At 54.9% G+C, this 16,143-nt stretch overlaps 1 protein-coding gene across 7 annotated transcripts in view; it reads right to left on the minus strand.

Moving 5' to 3' along the window:
• The window catches only part of TECPR1 (tectonin beta-propeller repeat containing 1), a 41,854-nt gene that overhangs the window by 22,526 nt on the left and 3,185 nt on the right, over nt 1–16,143 (minus strand). For 6 of the 7 annotated variants that reach the window (XM_033195018.1, XM_033195017.1, XM_033195020.1 and 3 more), the window contains 7 exons: nt 11,570–11,813; nt 10,540–10,722; nt 10,224–10,346; nt 8,650–8,775; nt 5,122–5,296; nt 4,903–5,003; nt 2,614–2,715 (listed from right to left, as the gene is read on the minus strand). In XM_033195018.1, the coding sequence (XP_033050909.1) occupies nt 2,614–2,715; nt 4,903–5,003; nt 5,122–5,296; nt 8,650–8,775; nt 10,224–10,346; nt 10,540–10,722; nt 11,570–11,813 (1,054 nt within the window). The remainder of the gene's footprint in view (nt 1–2,613; nt 2,716–4,902; nt 5,004–5,121; nt 5,297–8,649; nt 8,776–10,223; nt 10,347–10,539; nt 10,723–11,569; nt 11,814–16,143) is intronic. The other variant, XM_033195019.1, reaches the window with a different exon arrangement.

The following is a 16,143-nucleotide window of genomic DNA, read 5'->3' on the forward strand; positions in this document are numbered from 1 at the left end:
AGAGAGAGGCTCTGTTCTGAGGAAGCGGGGCACAGGCCCGGGGGCTCTTCTCGCTTCCTGGGGTTGCAGAATGCAGGCAGGGTCCCCCATATGCAGGTGTGTGTGGGCTGGGAAGGTCCATGGTGGGGCTGTGTGGTGGGCACAGAAGTCAAATGCTGGAAGGGGGCTCAGGAGAAGCTGCGACCTGGTCCCATCTCCCTGTCCTCAGGCAGAGCCAGGCTTTCAAGGTGACTAGGTCCAGGCAAAGTGGCCGGGCTGGGGGACGCTCTATTAGGAAGTGAGTTTCACCTGCCTCCCTGTCCTGCGTGTGCCCTCTGGTGGGAAGCAGATGTCCCCGTGAACCCAGAGGTGGTCCTGGTTTTGTTGCTTTTGTTTTTGTTGTTGAGACAGAGTCTTGCTCTGTTGCCCAGGCTGGAGTGCAGTGGCCCAACCTCGGCTCACTGAAACCTCTGCCTCCAGGGCTCAAGTGATTCTCCTGCCTCAGCCTCCCAAGTAGCTGGGATTACAGGCTCCCATCACCACACCCAGCTAAGGCTTTTTTTGTTTGTTTGTTTGTTTGTTTGTTTAGATGGAGTCTTGCTCTGTCGCCAGGCTGGAGTGCAGTGGTGTGATTCGGCTCACTGTAACCTCCGCCTCCCAGATTCAACCGATTCTCCTGCCTCAGCCTCCAGAGTAGCTGGGATTACAGTCACGTGCTACCACGCCCAGCTAATTTTTGTATTTTTAGTAGAGATGAGGTTTCACCATGTTGGTCAAGCTGGTCTCAAACTCCTGACCTCAGGTGATCCACCCGCTTCGGCCTCCCAAAGTGCTGGGATCACGGCCGTGAGACACCGCGCCCGGAATGTTTTTGGTTTTTTTTAGAGACAGGATCTCACTCTGTCACCCAGGCTGGAGTGCAGTGGCACAATCGTGGCTCATTGCAGCCTCAACCCCCTGGGCTCAAGCAATCCTCCTGCTTTGGCCTCCTGAGTAGTTAGGACTACAGGTGCACACCACCACACTTGGCTAACTTTTTAATTTTTGTAGAGATGGGGTCTCACTATATTGTCCAGGTTGGTCTGAAACTCCTAGGTTCAAGTGATCCTCCCACCTCAGCCTCCTAAAGTGCTGGGATTTACATGTGTGAGCCACCACACCTAGCCATGGTGTTTTTTTTAAGATGCAAAGTAACCACCCTAATTCTGACCTCACTTTCCATGGAAAAGGTCTCTGGGTAGGCATCCTACTCTCTGCCTTTGGGTAAGAAGTAAGGTTTGCTAAAGGGCTCAGGTGGCCTGGCTAGGTAGGCTGCAGCATCTCTGTCCCTTGGCCCTGGTAGGCTCGGCTCTGACTCAGCTGAGTCGCCTCGGACTGTGCACTAGCAGGTGCCTGTCACCCCCCCTCCCCCCGCCTCTGGGTGCTGTGCCACCAGGGTAGGTGGGAGGAGGGCATGGCAGCAGAGGGAAGCCTGGCACCTCAGAAAGAACTTCTTGCTCAGTGTAATGGAGTGGCGGGCTCTCCTTGACAGCAAGGGGCTGAACCCTTTGAGTGTTTTTTTTTTTTTTGGAGACAGAGTCTTGCTCTGTTGTTCAGGCTGGAGTGCAGTGGAGCAATCTTGGCTCACTGCAACCTCCGCCTCCTGAGTTCAAGAGATTCTTCTGCCTCAGCCTCCCGAGTAGCTGGGACTGCAGGCATGTGCCACTACACCTGGCTGATTTTTGTATTTTTAGTAGAGATGGGGTTTCACCATGTTGGTCAGGCTGGTCTTGAACTCCTGACCTCAGGTGATCCAGTCACCTCGGCCTCCCAAAGTTTTGAGATTACAGGCGTGAGCCATGGTGCCCAGCCCACCCTTTGAGTCTTAAAAGTCCCCAATCCTCATTATCTCTGAGAAGGCCACACTGTGAAACTGTGCAGGTGATTCTTAAGAGAGGCTGCACGGACCGGGCGTGGTGGCTCATCCCTGTAATCCCAGCACTTTGGGAGGCCGAGGCAGGCAGATCACTTGAGGTCAGGAGTTCGAGACCTGCCTGGCCAGCATGGTGAAACCCTGTCTCTACAAAAAAATACAACAATTAGACAGATGTGGTGGTGCGCACCTGTAATCCCAGGTACTCGTGAGGCTGAGGCAGGAGAATCACTTGAACCCGTGAGGCGGAGATTGCAGTGAGCCGTCATGGTGCCACTGCACTCCAGCCTGGGCGATAGAGCAAGATTCTGTCTCAAAACAAAACAAAAAAAAAAAAAAAAAGGAGAGAAGCTCCGTCCTCGGAGTCCACATTAGGGGTCAGCTTCATCCTTCACTTGGTGACCATCGCACCTGATTTCACCTAAACATTTCTCAAGGAAACCTTCCAGTCTCCAGGAACCCCTTCCTGCCACCTCTCAGGCCAGATCTGTGCTCATGACTCTGAGGCCTCAGGAAACTGACCTGAGCGAGGGCCCCAGGACCCTGGCAGAACCAGCCCCTGGGAATCCTCGTGGGCTGAGAGCGTGCAGAGGTGCCAGGACCCTGCTGTACCGCCATCATGAGCTCCTACAGTGGGAAGGGGTCGCCGGGCTATTTTGTGGCATGAGGAACCTTCATCCTGAGACCCCTGCTGTTCAGGGGCTGCGGACCCCCGTGCACACCTGGTCATTCATTCCCACGTTGACCATCAGCATCTCACCAACCATCTCAATCCAGCTGGTGCCGCAGGGATTGTGAGAGTTGACGCCTCTTCGGAACCACACCTGGGGGAGTCAGAAATAAACGTGCTTTCCTGGAGGGCCAGGGAGACAGACGGTTCATTTGTTTAAGCCTCGGGGAGAACAAGTGAATAATTTGATCCTTTGGTTCATGTCACAAATGAGCAGTCGCACATCATTTAGCAAGGAAGCCCCTGTCCACGATCCACGTCCCTCTTCCCACACCCCGGCCGCAACTCCTGCGCCTGGCTCTGTCCCACGAGGGCTGAGGGTGCCCTGGCCTCAGCTACACGTGTCCTGGCAGCTGCCTGCCCATTCTCCAGCCTTGGAAAAGGCAGCTTGGAAAAGGCTGCTTTATTTGAATTGAGTTGGTCCCTGTTAAAGACAACGGCCTTAATAATGTTATTTAGGAAAACGAGTTTTTAAAAAGCTCATTCTTAGAAAACATGAGACCCCTATCTTGGGTCTATTCTTAGTACTTCAAGAAATACTTAAAATTAAAGCGAAGTATTTTCATGTCAACGTGTAAAAATACACACACTCCCACTAGATTTTCCCAGACTACCTGTGGCTCTGTGATTCAGCCGCTGGTCATGCTCCACCCTGCCGCCCGGCATTCCATCCCGGCTGTTCTGATACATTCTCCACGGTGGCCTGGGAGGCCCCGTTAGTCTCAGACCTACTGGAGACCTTGTGCTATTAGAATTCCTGAGATGCTGCCGGGCACGGTGGCCCACGGCTGTAATCCCAGCACTTTGGGAGGCCGAGGCGGGTGGATCACCTGAGGTCAGGAGTTTGAGATCAGCCTGAACACATGGCGAAATCCTGCCTCTACTAAAAAATACTACAAATACTAGTCGGGTGTGGTGGTGCACGCTTGGAATCCCAGCTACTTGGGAGGCCATGGCAGGAGAATCGTTTGAATCCAGGAGGTGGAAGTTACAGTGAGCTGAGATTGTGCCACGGCACCCCAGCCTGGGCAACAGAATGAGACTCTGTCTCAAATTAAAAAATAAAAAAAAAAAATCCAATTTTGCCCATTTAATCCAAAGAAAGTGGCATGTTGCTATATGAGGGATTTGGAAGTTGTGCTCCCTGGGAAGTGGGGTGACCAGGACCCAATGTGGGGGACAGTCTGGTCTGTATTTTTGTGGGCTGGAAGTGGCCTCAGACTCTGGAAACTTCAGCACTGGAGATACAGATGCAGATGTGTGGGCCGTCCATCCCTCGGGCCAGGGAAACCCCCTTGACAAGCAGTTAGAAAAACTCCATGAGTGGTCGGAAATTGGCTGGTTTTATTGGACTTGCCGCTGATAAGATGCAAAAGACAAGCACTGACTAGAGGAAGGGGAGGTGCTCCGTTAACCGAGGGCTTCAGGAAATTTGCTTCTGATTCTTCGAAATGTTGTAGCCTATTAGGTGACACTCTCAGTTGCTGCATTTGGGTACCAGGGTGTGGGTGGAGGAGGATTTTACGGCACCAAACGTCCTGGAGATTGGCAACAATTTCAGCAACAAACTGCATGGTGCTCGGCTGGTGCCGGATTTATTCTAATGGGTTTTTCTTTTTTGAGATGGAGTCTCTCTCTTGTTGCCCAGGCTGGAGTGCTGTAGTGCAATCTCGGCTCACTGCAACCTCTGCCTCCCAGGTTCAAGCATTTCTCCTGCCTCCCAAGTAGCTGGGATTACAGGTGCCCGCCACCACGCCCGGCTAATTTTCTGTATTTTTAGTTGAGAAATGGTTTCGCCATGTTGGCCAGGCTGGTCTCGAACTCCTGACCTCAGGCGATCTGCCCACCTTGGCCTTCCAAAGTGCTGGGATTACAGGCATAAGCCACTGCACCTGGCCCGGGTTTTTCTTTTTTTTTAAATTTGAGACAGGGTCTGGCTCTGTCACCTAGGCTGGAGTACACTGGTGTGATCTCAGCTCACCGCAGTCTCCAACCCCTGGGCTCAAGTGATCCCCCAACCTCAGCCTCCCTTGTCGCTGGGACACAGGCATGCACCCATCACATCTGGCTAATTTTAAAATTTGTACTATTTTTTGTAGAGATGGGGTCTTGCTATGTTGCTCAGGCTGGTCTCAAATTTGTGGGCTCAAGTGATCCTCTGGCCTTGGCCTCCCAAGGTGCTGGGATTACAGGCGTGAACCACCATGCCCTGCTGTTTAGGCCACACTTGCAAGAAGAGAAAACAGCCTTCAAGGGACCCCACACAGCATCCCCGTCTTACCTTCTGGTCCTTGGTGACAGCCCAGACCACGTTGACTCCCACCGAGACGTGCATGACCCCGTTTTCAGATCCAGGAGGCTCCACAACGGACCAGGAACTTCCTACCGGGCCCCCAGGAAACCCCCAGTGGTCCCCATCAGCCTGGACAGCTGGGGAGCAAGTGACCCTCACCCTTCTCCCCAGTACAGGGTGTGCGGGCGGGAGGGCCGGGCTGCCCACCTTTGGGATTGCTCCTGTTGATTCCTTCCCGGACCAGGGCCTGCCCCTCCCAGAGTGTGGCCCACAGGAGGTCGTGGGGCCCACAGCTGATCTGGACCACCTCCCCGGGGGTGTCCAGCAGGGACCAGGAGGACCCTTCGGGGTTGGAGTGGCTGACGTCCTCTCTGTACCACACCTGGGAGGCAACACAGGGACATGGCACTTGCATCAACTCATTCCCACCAGCCAAGCACGGGGGTCTCGGCGTGGTGGGGGGTGGGACTCATGTCTCCTGACCGTCCAAATCTCACTCCCTGCCCCCTACCCCCGCCAAAAAATGCAAAGCCTGGATTCTGGCGGTCCTGGGGGATACACTTGTTCCATTCATCTGCTGGGGGTGACGCCCCCAACCCCGCCCACTCATGGACACCCACCCACCACCTGACTCCAGTGTCAGGCACGGGGGTCTCCGGCCACCCCGGCCAGTCCGTGTGTCCCACACCCCCTTGTGGCGATGTGCTCTCACGACACCCAGCTCTAGGGGAGGCCGAGGTCCCGATGGATAAATGGGAAAACCTCCAACCCCCATTCATAAAACTGTCTAAGATGTCAGTTCTTTCTTCCTTCACTGAATGGTTAAGACTGGGAGCAACGGGCTCAGAGCATCCGAACTGTTTGGCTCATTTTACCTGGGGGAGACTGCATGTCACTTCGTGATCCAGAAAGGGCAAGTGACCCTCCCCATCGGGCTGTCTTCAGACTGGGGACCCCAGCCTCCCAATCCTGCCACCATCCCCCTACAGTGGGCCCTGCAGCACCAGGCCTGGGAGCCTCCCTTCTGCAAGCAGGTGGCTTCAGGGCCCCTCTGTCTCCCCAGCGTCTACAGAAGCCCAGGTCCTGGTGCCGCCTCTCATGGACCACAGGTGTGGTGCAGGCAGCACGGGCTCACGGCTGACATTCTGGGAAACAAACGCTGCTCTGCGGCCCCTGTTCTCCCCTCTCTCTCTTTGCGCCCAGGTGGGCGTGGACCCCCGAAAGGGGCTCAGTCCTGGGCCAGCTCCCTCAGTCTGCCTGGCCCCATACCACCGCCCTTCAACAGGGCTGAGGAAGCAACTGTGTTCGCCTTTGACCAGGCCAACGAGGCCGCAGAGGGGGGCTATGACAAAACCCACAACTTTTTTTTTTTTTTTTGAGACAGAGTCTCACTCTGTCGCCCAGGCTGGAGTGCAGTGCCCAGATCTCAGCTCACTGCAAGCTCCGTCTCCCGCGTTTATGCCATTCTCCTGCCTCAGCCTCCCGAGTAGCTGGGACTACAGGCGCCCGCCACCTCGCCTGGCTAGTTTTTTTTTTTTTTTGGTATTTTTAGTAGAGACGGGGTTTCACTGTGTTAGCCAGGATGGTCTCGATCTCCTGACCTCATGATCCGCCCATCTCGGCCTCCCAAAGTGCTGGGATTACAGGCTTGAGCCACCGCGCCCAGCCCAAAACCCACAACTTTTGATAACTGCTAAGCCCATTGAGGAGCTGTGGTCAGTGCATGGCGAGAGCGACTGAAGAATCCTGACGTGCGACAGAAAGCTGTGACTCGAGTGTCAGCGCCGTGAGCTCAGGACCCTTGGGGCCTTTGCTGCCCTCGGGGGCTGCTTCGATTCCTCTGCTTAGTTCACAAACTCCCTGAGACAGGATTGCCTCTCTCGAAAGAGCCACAGATCCACCACCCACCTACCCACCCACGTACCCACCCATCCATCCATTCATCTGCACACTCACCCATCCGTCCATCTGCACACACCTTCCATCCATCCACACATATACCCACCTATCCATCTACCCATACACTCACCCACCCACCCATCTACACACCCAACCACACACCCACCCATCCATCCACAGACCTACCCACCCACCTATTCATCCGCACACCCACCCACACACCCATCCATCCATCCATCTGCACACACACCCACCCACCCATCCATCCACACACCCACCCATCCATCCACACACCCACCCACCCATCCATCTACCCACTCACTCACCCATCCATCTACACACCCAACCACACACCCACCCATCCATCCACATACCACCCACCCACCATCCACATACCCATGCATCCACACACCCACTCACCCACCTATCCATCCGCAACCCACCCACCCATCCACCCGTCCATCCACATACCCACCCACCCATCCACACACCCACCCACCCACATACCCATCCATCCACACACCTACCCACCCATCCATCCATCCACATACCCACCCACCCATCCATCCATCCACACACCCACCCACCCACCCACGCACCCACTCACTCACCATCCCTCCATCCACCTACCCACTCATCCATCCATCTATCCATCCACCTACCACTCATCCATCCATACATCCACCCACACACCCACCCACCCATCCATCCACCTGCACACCCACCCACCCATCCATCCACCTGCACACCCACCCACCCATCCATCCATCCACACACCCACCCACCCATCCATCCATCTATCCACACACACACCCACCCACTCATCCACACACACATCCATCCATCCATCCATCCATCCATCCATCCATCCACCCACCCACCCACAAACCCACCCACCCATCCATCCATCTATCCACACACACACCACCCACCCATCCACACATCCACCCACCCATCCGCAACCCACCCACCATCCATCCATCCACACACCCACCCATCCATCCATGCACATACCCACCCACCCGTCCGTCCATCCACACACCCACCCACCCATCCATCCATTCACACACCCACCCACCCATCCATCCATCCACACACAAACCCACCCACCCATTCATCCATCCACACACACACCCACCCACCCATCCACACATCCACCCACCCATCCGCAACCCACCCACCCATCCATCCATCCACACACCCACCCATCCATCCATGCACATACCCACCCACCCGTCCGTCCATCCACACACCCACCACCCATCCATCCATTCACACACCCACCCACCCATCCATCCATCCACACACAAACCCACCCACCATCCACACACCCACCCTTCCATCCATCCATCCATCCGCACACCCACCCACCCATCCATCCATCCGCACACACACCCACCCATCCATCCATCCACACACACACCCACCCATCCACACACCCACCCACCTATCCATCCATCCACACACACACTCATCCACCCATCCATCCACACACCCACCTATCCATCCATCTGTCCACACACCACCCATCCATCCACTGGCACACCTTCTGTCACCCCCACTCCTACCCCCACACTATTCCTGAACACTGGGAGGCACCAGCAGGGAGCTGGCAGGGGGCTCAGAATCTGTCTTGAGGAGGCCACATTGGTGTGCCTGAGCCGAGGCTGGGCACTGATCAGCACGCAGGGGGCTCGGAGGAGAGAAAGGCCAGGAGCAGGCATGGGGTCGGGGAGCCGGGGCTCCTGGGAGGAGCAAGACCCAGGGGATGCACAGGACATGACCCACAGAGTGGGAGTCGTGGGGAACTGGGGCAGGGAGAGGGGTTGGCCTTACCTTGCCCTGCAGGGACACAGCCCACACTGACAGGTGGCCCACAGGCTCCTCTGTGATCTCCCAGCCCCCTACAGAGAGGTCGTTGAAGGGGTCGGGCAGCTCCTTGGGGTCGTCCTTTGAGGGGATCTGAAGCAAGGAGGTGAGAAGCAGTCAGCGCCTGGGCGTGCACCCACCTCCCGCCTGCCTGCCATCCGGATGTCCGCTCTCCAGCCCAGCCTGCAGCTGCCTGAATTCACAGGGAAGGCAGCATCAGGACTGTCGGGACCCCTGCCTCGTCCTCCCTCTGTCAGCCAAGTGGTCACCGCTGCCCCCATGTGGAAGGCAGATGCGCTGCAGGGTCTCGGCTCTGGGCTTTCCAGTGACCCGATCTTGGTGACTTGGTTGCCAGCCCTAAGAACGGGGCTGATGACAGAAGATGGCCCTGCCAGTGTAAGTCTTCAAAAGTCATTGGCCCTCCTAGTGCTTTGGGAGGCCATGGCAGGAGGATTGCTTGAGGTCAGGAGTTCAAGGCCAGCCTGGGCAACATAGTGAGACCCCACCTCTACAAAAAATTTATTATTTTTTTTTGAGACTGGGTCTCACTCTGTTGCCCAGGTTGCAGTGCAGTGGTGCGATCTCGGCTCACTGCAACCTCTGCCTCCTGGATTCAAGTGATTCTCCTGCCTCAGCCTCCCGAGTAGCTGGGATTACAGGTGCGTGCCACCACACTCAGCTAATTTTTGTATTTTTAGTCATCCTGAGTAGCTGGGATTACAGGCACGTGCCACCGTGCCCAGCTAATTTTTGCATTTTTAGTAGAGACAGGGTTTCACCATGTTGGCCAGGCTGGTCTCAAACTCCCAAGTGCTGGGATTGATTACAGGCATGAGCCACCACACCCAGCCTCTACAAAAATTTTAAAAAATAACAGGGCATGGTCGTGCATGCCTGTAGTCCCAGCTACTAGGGAGGCTGAGGTGGGAGGATTACTTGAGCTCAGGAGTTCGAGGCTACAGTGAGCTATGACTGCACCACTGCACTCAACAGGGTGCAACAGAGCACTGTTGGGGCAACAGAGCAAGACCCTATCTCTAAAAAGAAAAAAAAAATAGGGCCAGCTTCCTGGTCTCCTGGCTTCTCCCAGGCCCAGGGGCAGCCCCACCTCGCAGCCCTGGACATCCCAGGGAGGTCTCCACTCACTGGAGGCCACACCAAGACCCGGGTCCAGGGCTGTCCTCCCTCAGCTGGGAGATTCTTCATGGAGCAACGCTAGAGTCAGAGGTGCCTCCCTTGGCTGAGGGGGAGGACAAAGTGCCAGATGGAGGCTCGGTCGGGGACAGAGCAGCTTGGACACCAGGGTCAGGGCAAATTCTGTGCTGTCCTGGACCTGGCCTGGCTCCCTGTGTAACCATCTCCCAAGCAAAGGGACACGCAGTGCCGTGGTGTTCCCGGGACAGGAAACAGCTCAAAGGCCAGGTTCGAAGGTGGGCGTGGCGTCCCCCGGTGCACACGGGTGGGGAAGGTGGAGAGGAGGCTGCATGTCACAGTCTGTCCTGGCCCTGTCCTGCCCCCAAGCCACATTCAGGCACAGAGACCTTGGCCCAGATGTCCCGGGACTTGTATCTCCTGTACCGGATCCATTTCCGGCGCCGCACACAAGAATTCCACTTCTTGTCTCTCGTGTAGGTGGCGGGAAAGTCGATGGCGTACGTCCACCCCTGAAACACCAAGGAAGGGCTCTCAGGCTCTGCAGGGAAGGCATATGAAGAGCTGGGGAAGGTTGGGAGGGAGGGCGTGGCCCGAAGCCCGAGCTCGGGCACCACAGGGTGTAGGGGACAGAAGCAAGGACAGGAGGAGCCCTAGGCGCCCCCTCCCCACAGGGCAGTCATGGAGGGTCCCGAGTTCACTTACCCCTTTCTCGGTGGGTTCGCCTCCAAAATTTTCATCCACGTACCAGTCAGACTCCCACTCCCAGTGCGGCGAGGGCAGCGCCACCCCATCTAGCGGCCGATGCTGGAGCCCACTCACGTCACTCCACGCCCAGCGGTCACTCAGCAGGAGCTTTTCACAGAAGCCACCCACGGGATTCCAGCGCTGAGGGCCGGGGACACAGAGGTGGCCTTGAACCCAAGCCTGCTGGGCGGGAACCCAGGCGGGCCGGGCATCTCCAGGGCCAGCTGACCCTGCCCAGCCGGCCCCCTCATTGATCTCCAGAATAGGAAGTGAGCAGAGGGCCTGTTCCCCAGCGACTGAGGACCCCCACGCCACTTTATCATGAGCCAGCAAGTACATCAGCGCGGCCCCAAGGGGCAAAGAATCCTTCTGCCAGCCACGGCGCTCTAAGCAGGACAGGTGGTGGAGGGCACACCTTGTCCTGGGCTCCCGGAAACCACTGGAGCCTGCCCTCTTGGGGACCTGGCCGGCCTGCTTTGGTGAGGACACAATAGTGGCTTCAGCCTCAAAGACCCTGGATACTATGCAACTTGGAATTTTTTTGGGGGGGTGCAGGGGGACAGAGTCTTGCTCTGTTGCCCAGGCTGGAGTGCAGGGCACGATTATGGCTCATTGCAGCTTTGACCTCCCTGGCTCAAGTGATCCTCCTGCCTCAGCCTCCTGAGTAGCTGGGACTAAAGGTGTGCACCACCATACCCTGCTAATTCTTGGATTTTTTTTGTAGAGGCAGTGTTTTGCCATGATGCCCAGGCTGGTCTCAAACTCCTGAGCTCAAGTGATCTGCCCGCCACAGCCTCCCAAAGTGCTGGGATTACAGGCGTGAGTCACCACGCCTGGCAGCAACTCAGATTTTTAAGTAAAAGGAAGGAAATGAAGGCAGGAACTGGTGGGGAATCTGGGGCCCCTATTTCCCTTCTGTGGTTCATCATTTTAACCAATAACCCAGCAAACTGATCCACTCGGCAACTCCAACCATGAGGGTCGCTACCTGATTCTCATAGGCCTCCTCTCGGCGGCGGATGGGGACATCGCTGGCACACACATACACGTAGACCTGGTTGTCACAGGCAATGCCCCAGCAGCACTGCGTGGTGGCGCTGACGCGCTTGAACTCTAGCTGGGAATCCTTGCACAGCTCCCAGTACTGGCCGGCTGTGGACAGCGTGTACACTCTCCCGAAGAGGTCCACCGCCCACAGCACTGAGTTGGGCATGGCAGCAGCTGGAGGTAACCTGTGGCAGGAGGACGAGGGTCAGCGTTCAGGCTCCCAGCCCAGGGGACATCAGAGTTAAGTGAAACCTGGGAGACTTCTATTGTGACTATTCTTTTTTTTTTTTTTTTTTTTGAGATGGAGTATCACTCTGTCACCCAGGCTGGAGTGCAGTGGCGCGATCTCGGCTTACTGCAACCTCCACCTCCCGGGTTCAAGGAAGTCTCCTGCCTCAGTCTCCTGAGTAGCGGGGATTACAGGCGCCTGCCAGCACACCCAGCTAGTTTTTGTATTTTTAGTAGAGACAGGTTTTGTCATGTTGGCCAGGCTGGTATCGAACTCCTGACCTCGTGATCCGCCCGCCTCAGCCTCCCAAAGTTCTGGGATTACAGGCGTGAGCCACTGCGCCTATGCGACTATTTATTCTTTGTTTGTTTATTTTTTTGAGACGGAGTCTCGCTCTGTTGCCCAGGCTGGAGTGCAATGGCACAATCTTGGGGTCTTGGCTCGCTGCAACCTCCACCACCCGGGTTTTCTCCTGCCTCAGCCTCCCCAGTAGCTGGGACTACAGGTGCACGCCACCACGCCTGGCTAATTTTTGTATTTTTAGTAGAGACATGATTTCACCATGTTGGACAGGCTGGTCTCGAACTCCTGACTTCAGGTGATCCGCCTGCCTCTGCCTCCCGAAGTGTTGGGATTACAGGCATGAACCACCACGCCTGGCCTTTTTTGTTTTTGAAAGAATTTAAAAATAGATCACTTGAGGCCAGGAGTTCAAGATCAAGCTGGTCAACATGGTGAAACCTCATCTCCACTAAAAATATAAAAACTAGCCAGGCATGGTGGTGTGTACCTGTAGTCTTAGCTACTCAGGTAGCTGAGGCGGGATAATGGCTTGAACCCGGGAGATGGAGGTTGCAGTGAGCAGAGACCCTGTCTCAAAAAAAAGAATTTAAAAAGTAGAGACAGGGTTTTGCTCAGTCACCTAGGCTGGAGTGCAGTGGTTCAATTATAGCTCATTGCAGCCTCGAACTCCTGGGCTCAAGTGATCCTCCTGCCTCAGCCTCCTGAGTAGCTGGGACAGCAGGCATGCCCCACCATACCTAGCTAATTAAACTTTTTTTTGTAGACACAGAGTCTCACTATGTTGCCCAGGCTGCTCTCAAACTCCTCGTCTCAAGCAGTCCTCCCATCTCGGCCTCCCAAACTGCTAGGATTACAGACTTGAGCCACCACGCCTGGCCAGATCTTTGTTTTCAAAAGAATCAATGAAAGCTTACAGGTTTAGCTGAATCTCAAAAGATATAACTACCCCACTGCCTCCCCAGGGGTCTTTCCCCAGAGTGGACAGGTCTCTCCTCCATGTTGGCCTCTATCTGGGCATGGTGAGGGCATTTACACATGCCTGGCATTCTAGCCAGAGCCAACGTGACCATGTGAATTCAAGGACGTAGGGATCTTCTCTTCATGCTCCCTCGGCGACTCCCTCCTCCCCCTCCCCCGGCTCTCTTCCTCTGTCGTTCTCTACTCCTTTCTTTTTCTTTTCTTTTTAATTTTTTAGAGAATATCTTGCTCTGCTGCCCAGACTGGAGTGCAGTGGTGCAATCACAGCTCACTGCAGCCTTGAACTCCTGAACTCAAGCCATCGTCCTGCCTCAGCCTCCTGAGTGGCTGGGACTACAGGCATGTGCCACCATACCTGGCTGATTTATTTTTATTTTTTTTTTTTTGCAGAGATGGGGTCTTGCTATGCTGCCCAGGCTGGTCTTGAACTCCTGGCCTCAAGCGATCCTCCCACCTCGGCCTCCCAAAGTGCTGGGATTACAGGCATGAGCCACTGCACCCAGCCCTTTCTCTCCTCTTTCTCTGTGCTTTGTAGGCATAGCCAAGGCTATTGCTAAGCTCTGCCACTGAGCACTCCTGGCCCCACCTCCAGGGCCCACAGTGCTGTTGCACCCAGGGGTGTCCTTCCTGGAGCCCTGGCAGGGCCACATGGCCAGACACAAGGCAGCCAAACACAGAGCTACTGGATGAGGTCACCCACCGGGGCCATCACCTGAGAAGCTCTGCCTGATAGGGCGGCTCCCAGATCCAACCCAGGACACTGCCCCAGGGCCTGAAGAGAGGAAAGAGCCTACAGATGAAGACGTGGCCGGTCTGACTTAAAAACCAGAGCAAAAGGAGATACGCAGAGTTTATTTAGGTGCCTGGAGGCTGGGCCCAGTGCTCCCGCAGCATGCCAGAGCCATGCGGGTGCTCCAGATGGCCGGGTGACCATGTCAATGGCACGAGATAGAAGCACATCTGAAAATAGTTGTAGCTGCCAACAGCAAAAAAATATAATAATAAGCCAGGTGCGGTGGCTCACACCTATAATCCCAGCACTTTGGGAGGCTGAGGCAGACGGACCACCTGAGGCCAGGAGTTTGAGACCAGCCTGACCAACATGGTGAGACTCCATCTTTACTAAAAAAAAATGCAAAAATTAGTCGGGCACAGTGGCATGCACCTGTAATCCCAGCTACTCAGGAGAATGAGGCAAGAGAATTGCTAGAACCAGGAGGCGGAGGCTGCAGTGAGTCGAGATTGCACCGCTGCACTCCAGCCTGGATGACAGAGCAAGACTCTGTCTCAAAAAAAAAAAAAAAAAAAGGCTCTTTAGGTTTTTTTTTTTTGAGACAGAGTCTTCCTCTATTTCCAGGCTGGAGTGCAGTGGCACGATCTCAGCTCACTGTAACCTCCACCTTCTGGGTTCAAGTGATTCTCCTGCCCCAGCCTCCCAAGTAGCTGGGATTACAGACCTGCACTACCACGTCTGGCCCATTTTCGTATTCTTAGTAGAGATGGGGTTTTGCCACGTTGGCCAGGCTGGTCTCGAACTCCTGGCCTCAGGTGATCCATCCCAAAGTGCTAGGATTACAGGCGTGAGCCCCCAGCCATGGCCAGGACAAGGTATATCTTACAAACACCAAGAAGACAGAATGCAGGTTGAAAAGGAAGTGAGTGAGAGGGTGAGGAACAGGAAGACAGGAAGCAGAACAAAAGCTCAGCTCTGGGAAACTCCCATAACAGGAAGTGGGCGAAAAGAACAGGAGGGAGACTGCCCAGCAGAATGGAGCAAACCCAGGGAGTAAGAGCCCCTCAAAAAGCGGCCAACCTCCTCCACCCCAGGGCACCAAGGCCCGTCAAACATACAAGAAAATCAGAACACCAGCCTTCTGGAACCATTTGAAACTGGCATCTGTGTCCAAGGTCCTGAGCTGGGACCCCTGGTGACCTCCAGTGACCTCCTCATACCTCACTGATCAGGACTGAGGGCCCCTCTGGCACCTTCACAGTGACTAGGAGAGTCCAGAGCTGCCTGGATCTCAGAATGATACATTCTGGGATCATCACTTTCTTGTAGCACCAAAAGCTAACTAACCTTTCTGTGCCTTAATTTCCTCATCTATAAAAGGCAGAATGAAGCTGGGCGCGGTGGCTCACACCTGTAATCCCAACACTTTGGGAGGCCGAGGCAGGCAGATCGCGTGAGGCCAGGAGTTTGAGACCAGCCTGGGCAACATGGTGAAACCCCGTCTCTACTAAAAATACAAAAATTAGCCGGGTGTGGTGGCAGGCGCCTGTCATCCCAGCTACTCGGGAGGCTGAGGCAGAAGAATCGCTTGAACCTGGGAGGCGGAGGGTGTGGTGAGCCAAGATTGTGCCACTGCACTCCAGCCTGGGCAACAGAGCAAAATTCCATCCAAAAAAAAAAAAAAAAAAAGGCAGAATGGGATAGTGACATACATACCTATTTCTTATGAGAAGTAAATGAGATAATATTGGCACAGAGCTTTTAATAAACAGTTTAGTACCCAGCAAGAATTTGATGTTCCTTGGTATTTTTACTTGGGATTATTTACTTTTTACTTGGCATTGTTAGTGGGTACTTGCTACCACAAACTGTCACTTCTTTTTCATCTCTTAAAAAATAAAAAACTAGGCTAGGTGCAGTGGCTCACGCCTGTAATCCCAGCACTTTGGGAGGCCGAGGCTGGCAGATCACGAGGTCAGGAGATTGAGACCACCCTGGCTAACACGGTGAAACCTTGTCTCTACTAAAAATACAAAAAATTAGCCGGGCATGGTGGCGGGTGCCTGTAGTCTCAGCTACTTGGGAGGCTGAGGCAGGAGAATGGCGTGAACCCAGGAGGCAGAGCTTGTAGTGAGCTGAGATTGTGCCACTGCACTCCAGCCTGGGTGACAGAGCGAGACTCTGTCTTAATAAATAAATAAATTAATTAAATTAAAAAAATTAAAAATCAGCCAGGTGCGGTGGCTCACATCTGTAATCCCAGCACTTCGGG

Source organism: Trachypithecus francoisi, unplaced genomic scaffold (genome assembly GCF_009764315.1).
Source record: "Trachypithecus francoisi isolate TF-2019V2 unplaced genomic scaffold, Tfra_2.0 Lachesis_group4, whole genome shotgun sequence".
NCBI classification, from domain to species: domain Eukaryota; kingdom Metazoa; phylum Chordata; class Mammalia; order Primates; family Cercopithecidae; genus Trachypithecus; species Trachypithecus francoisi.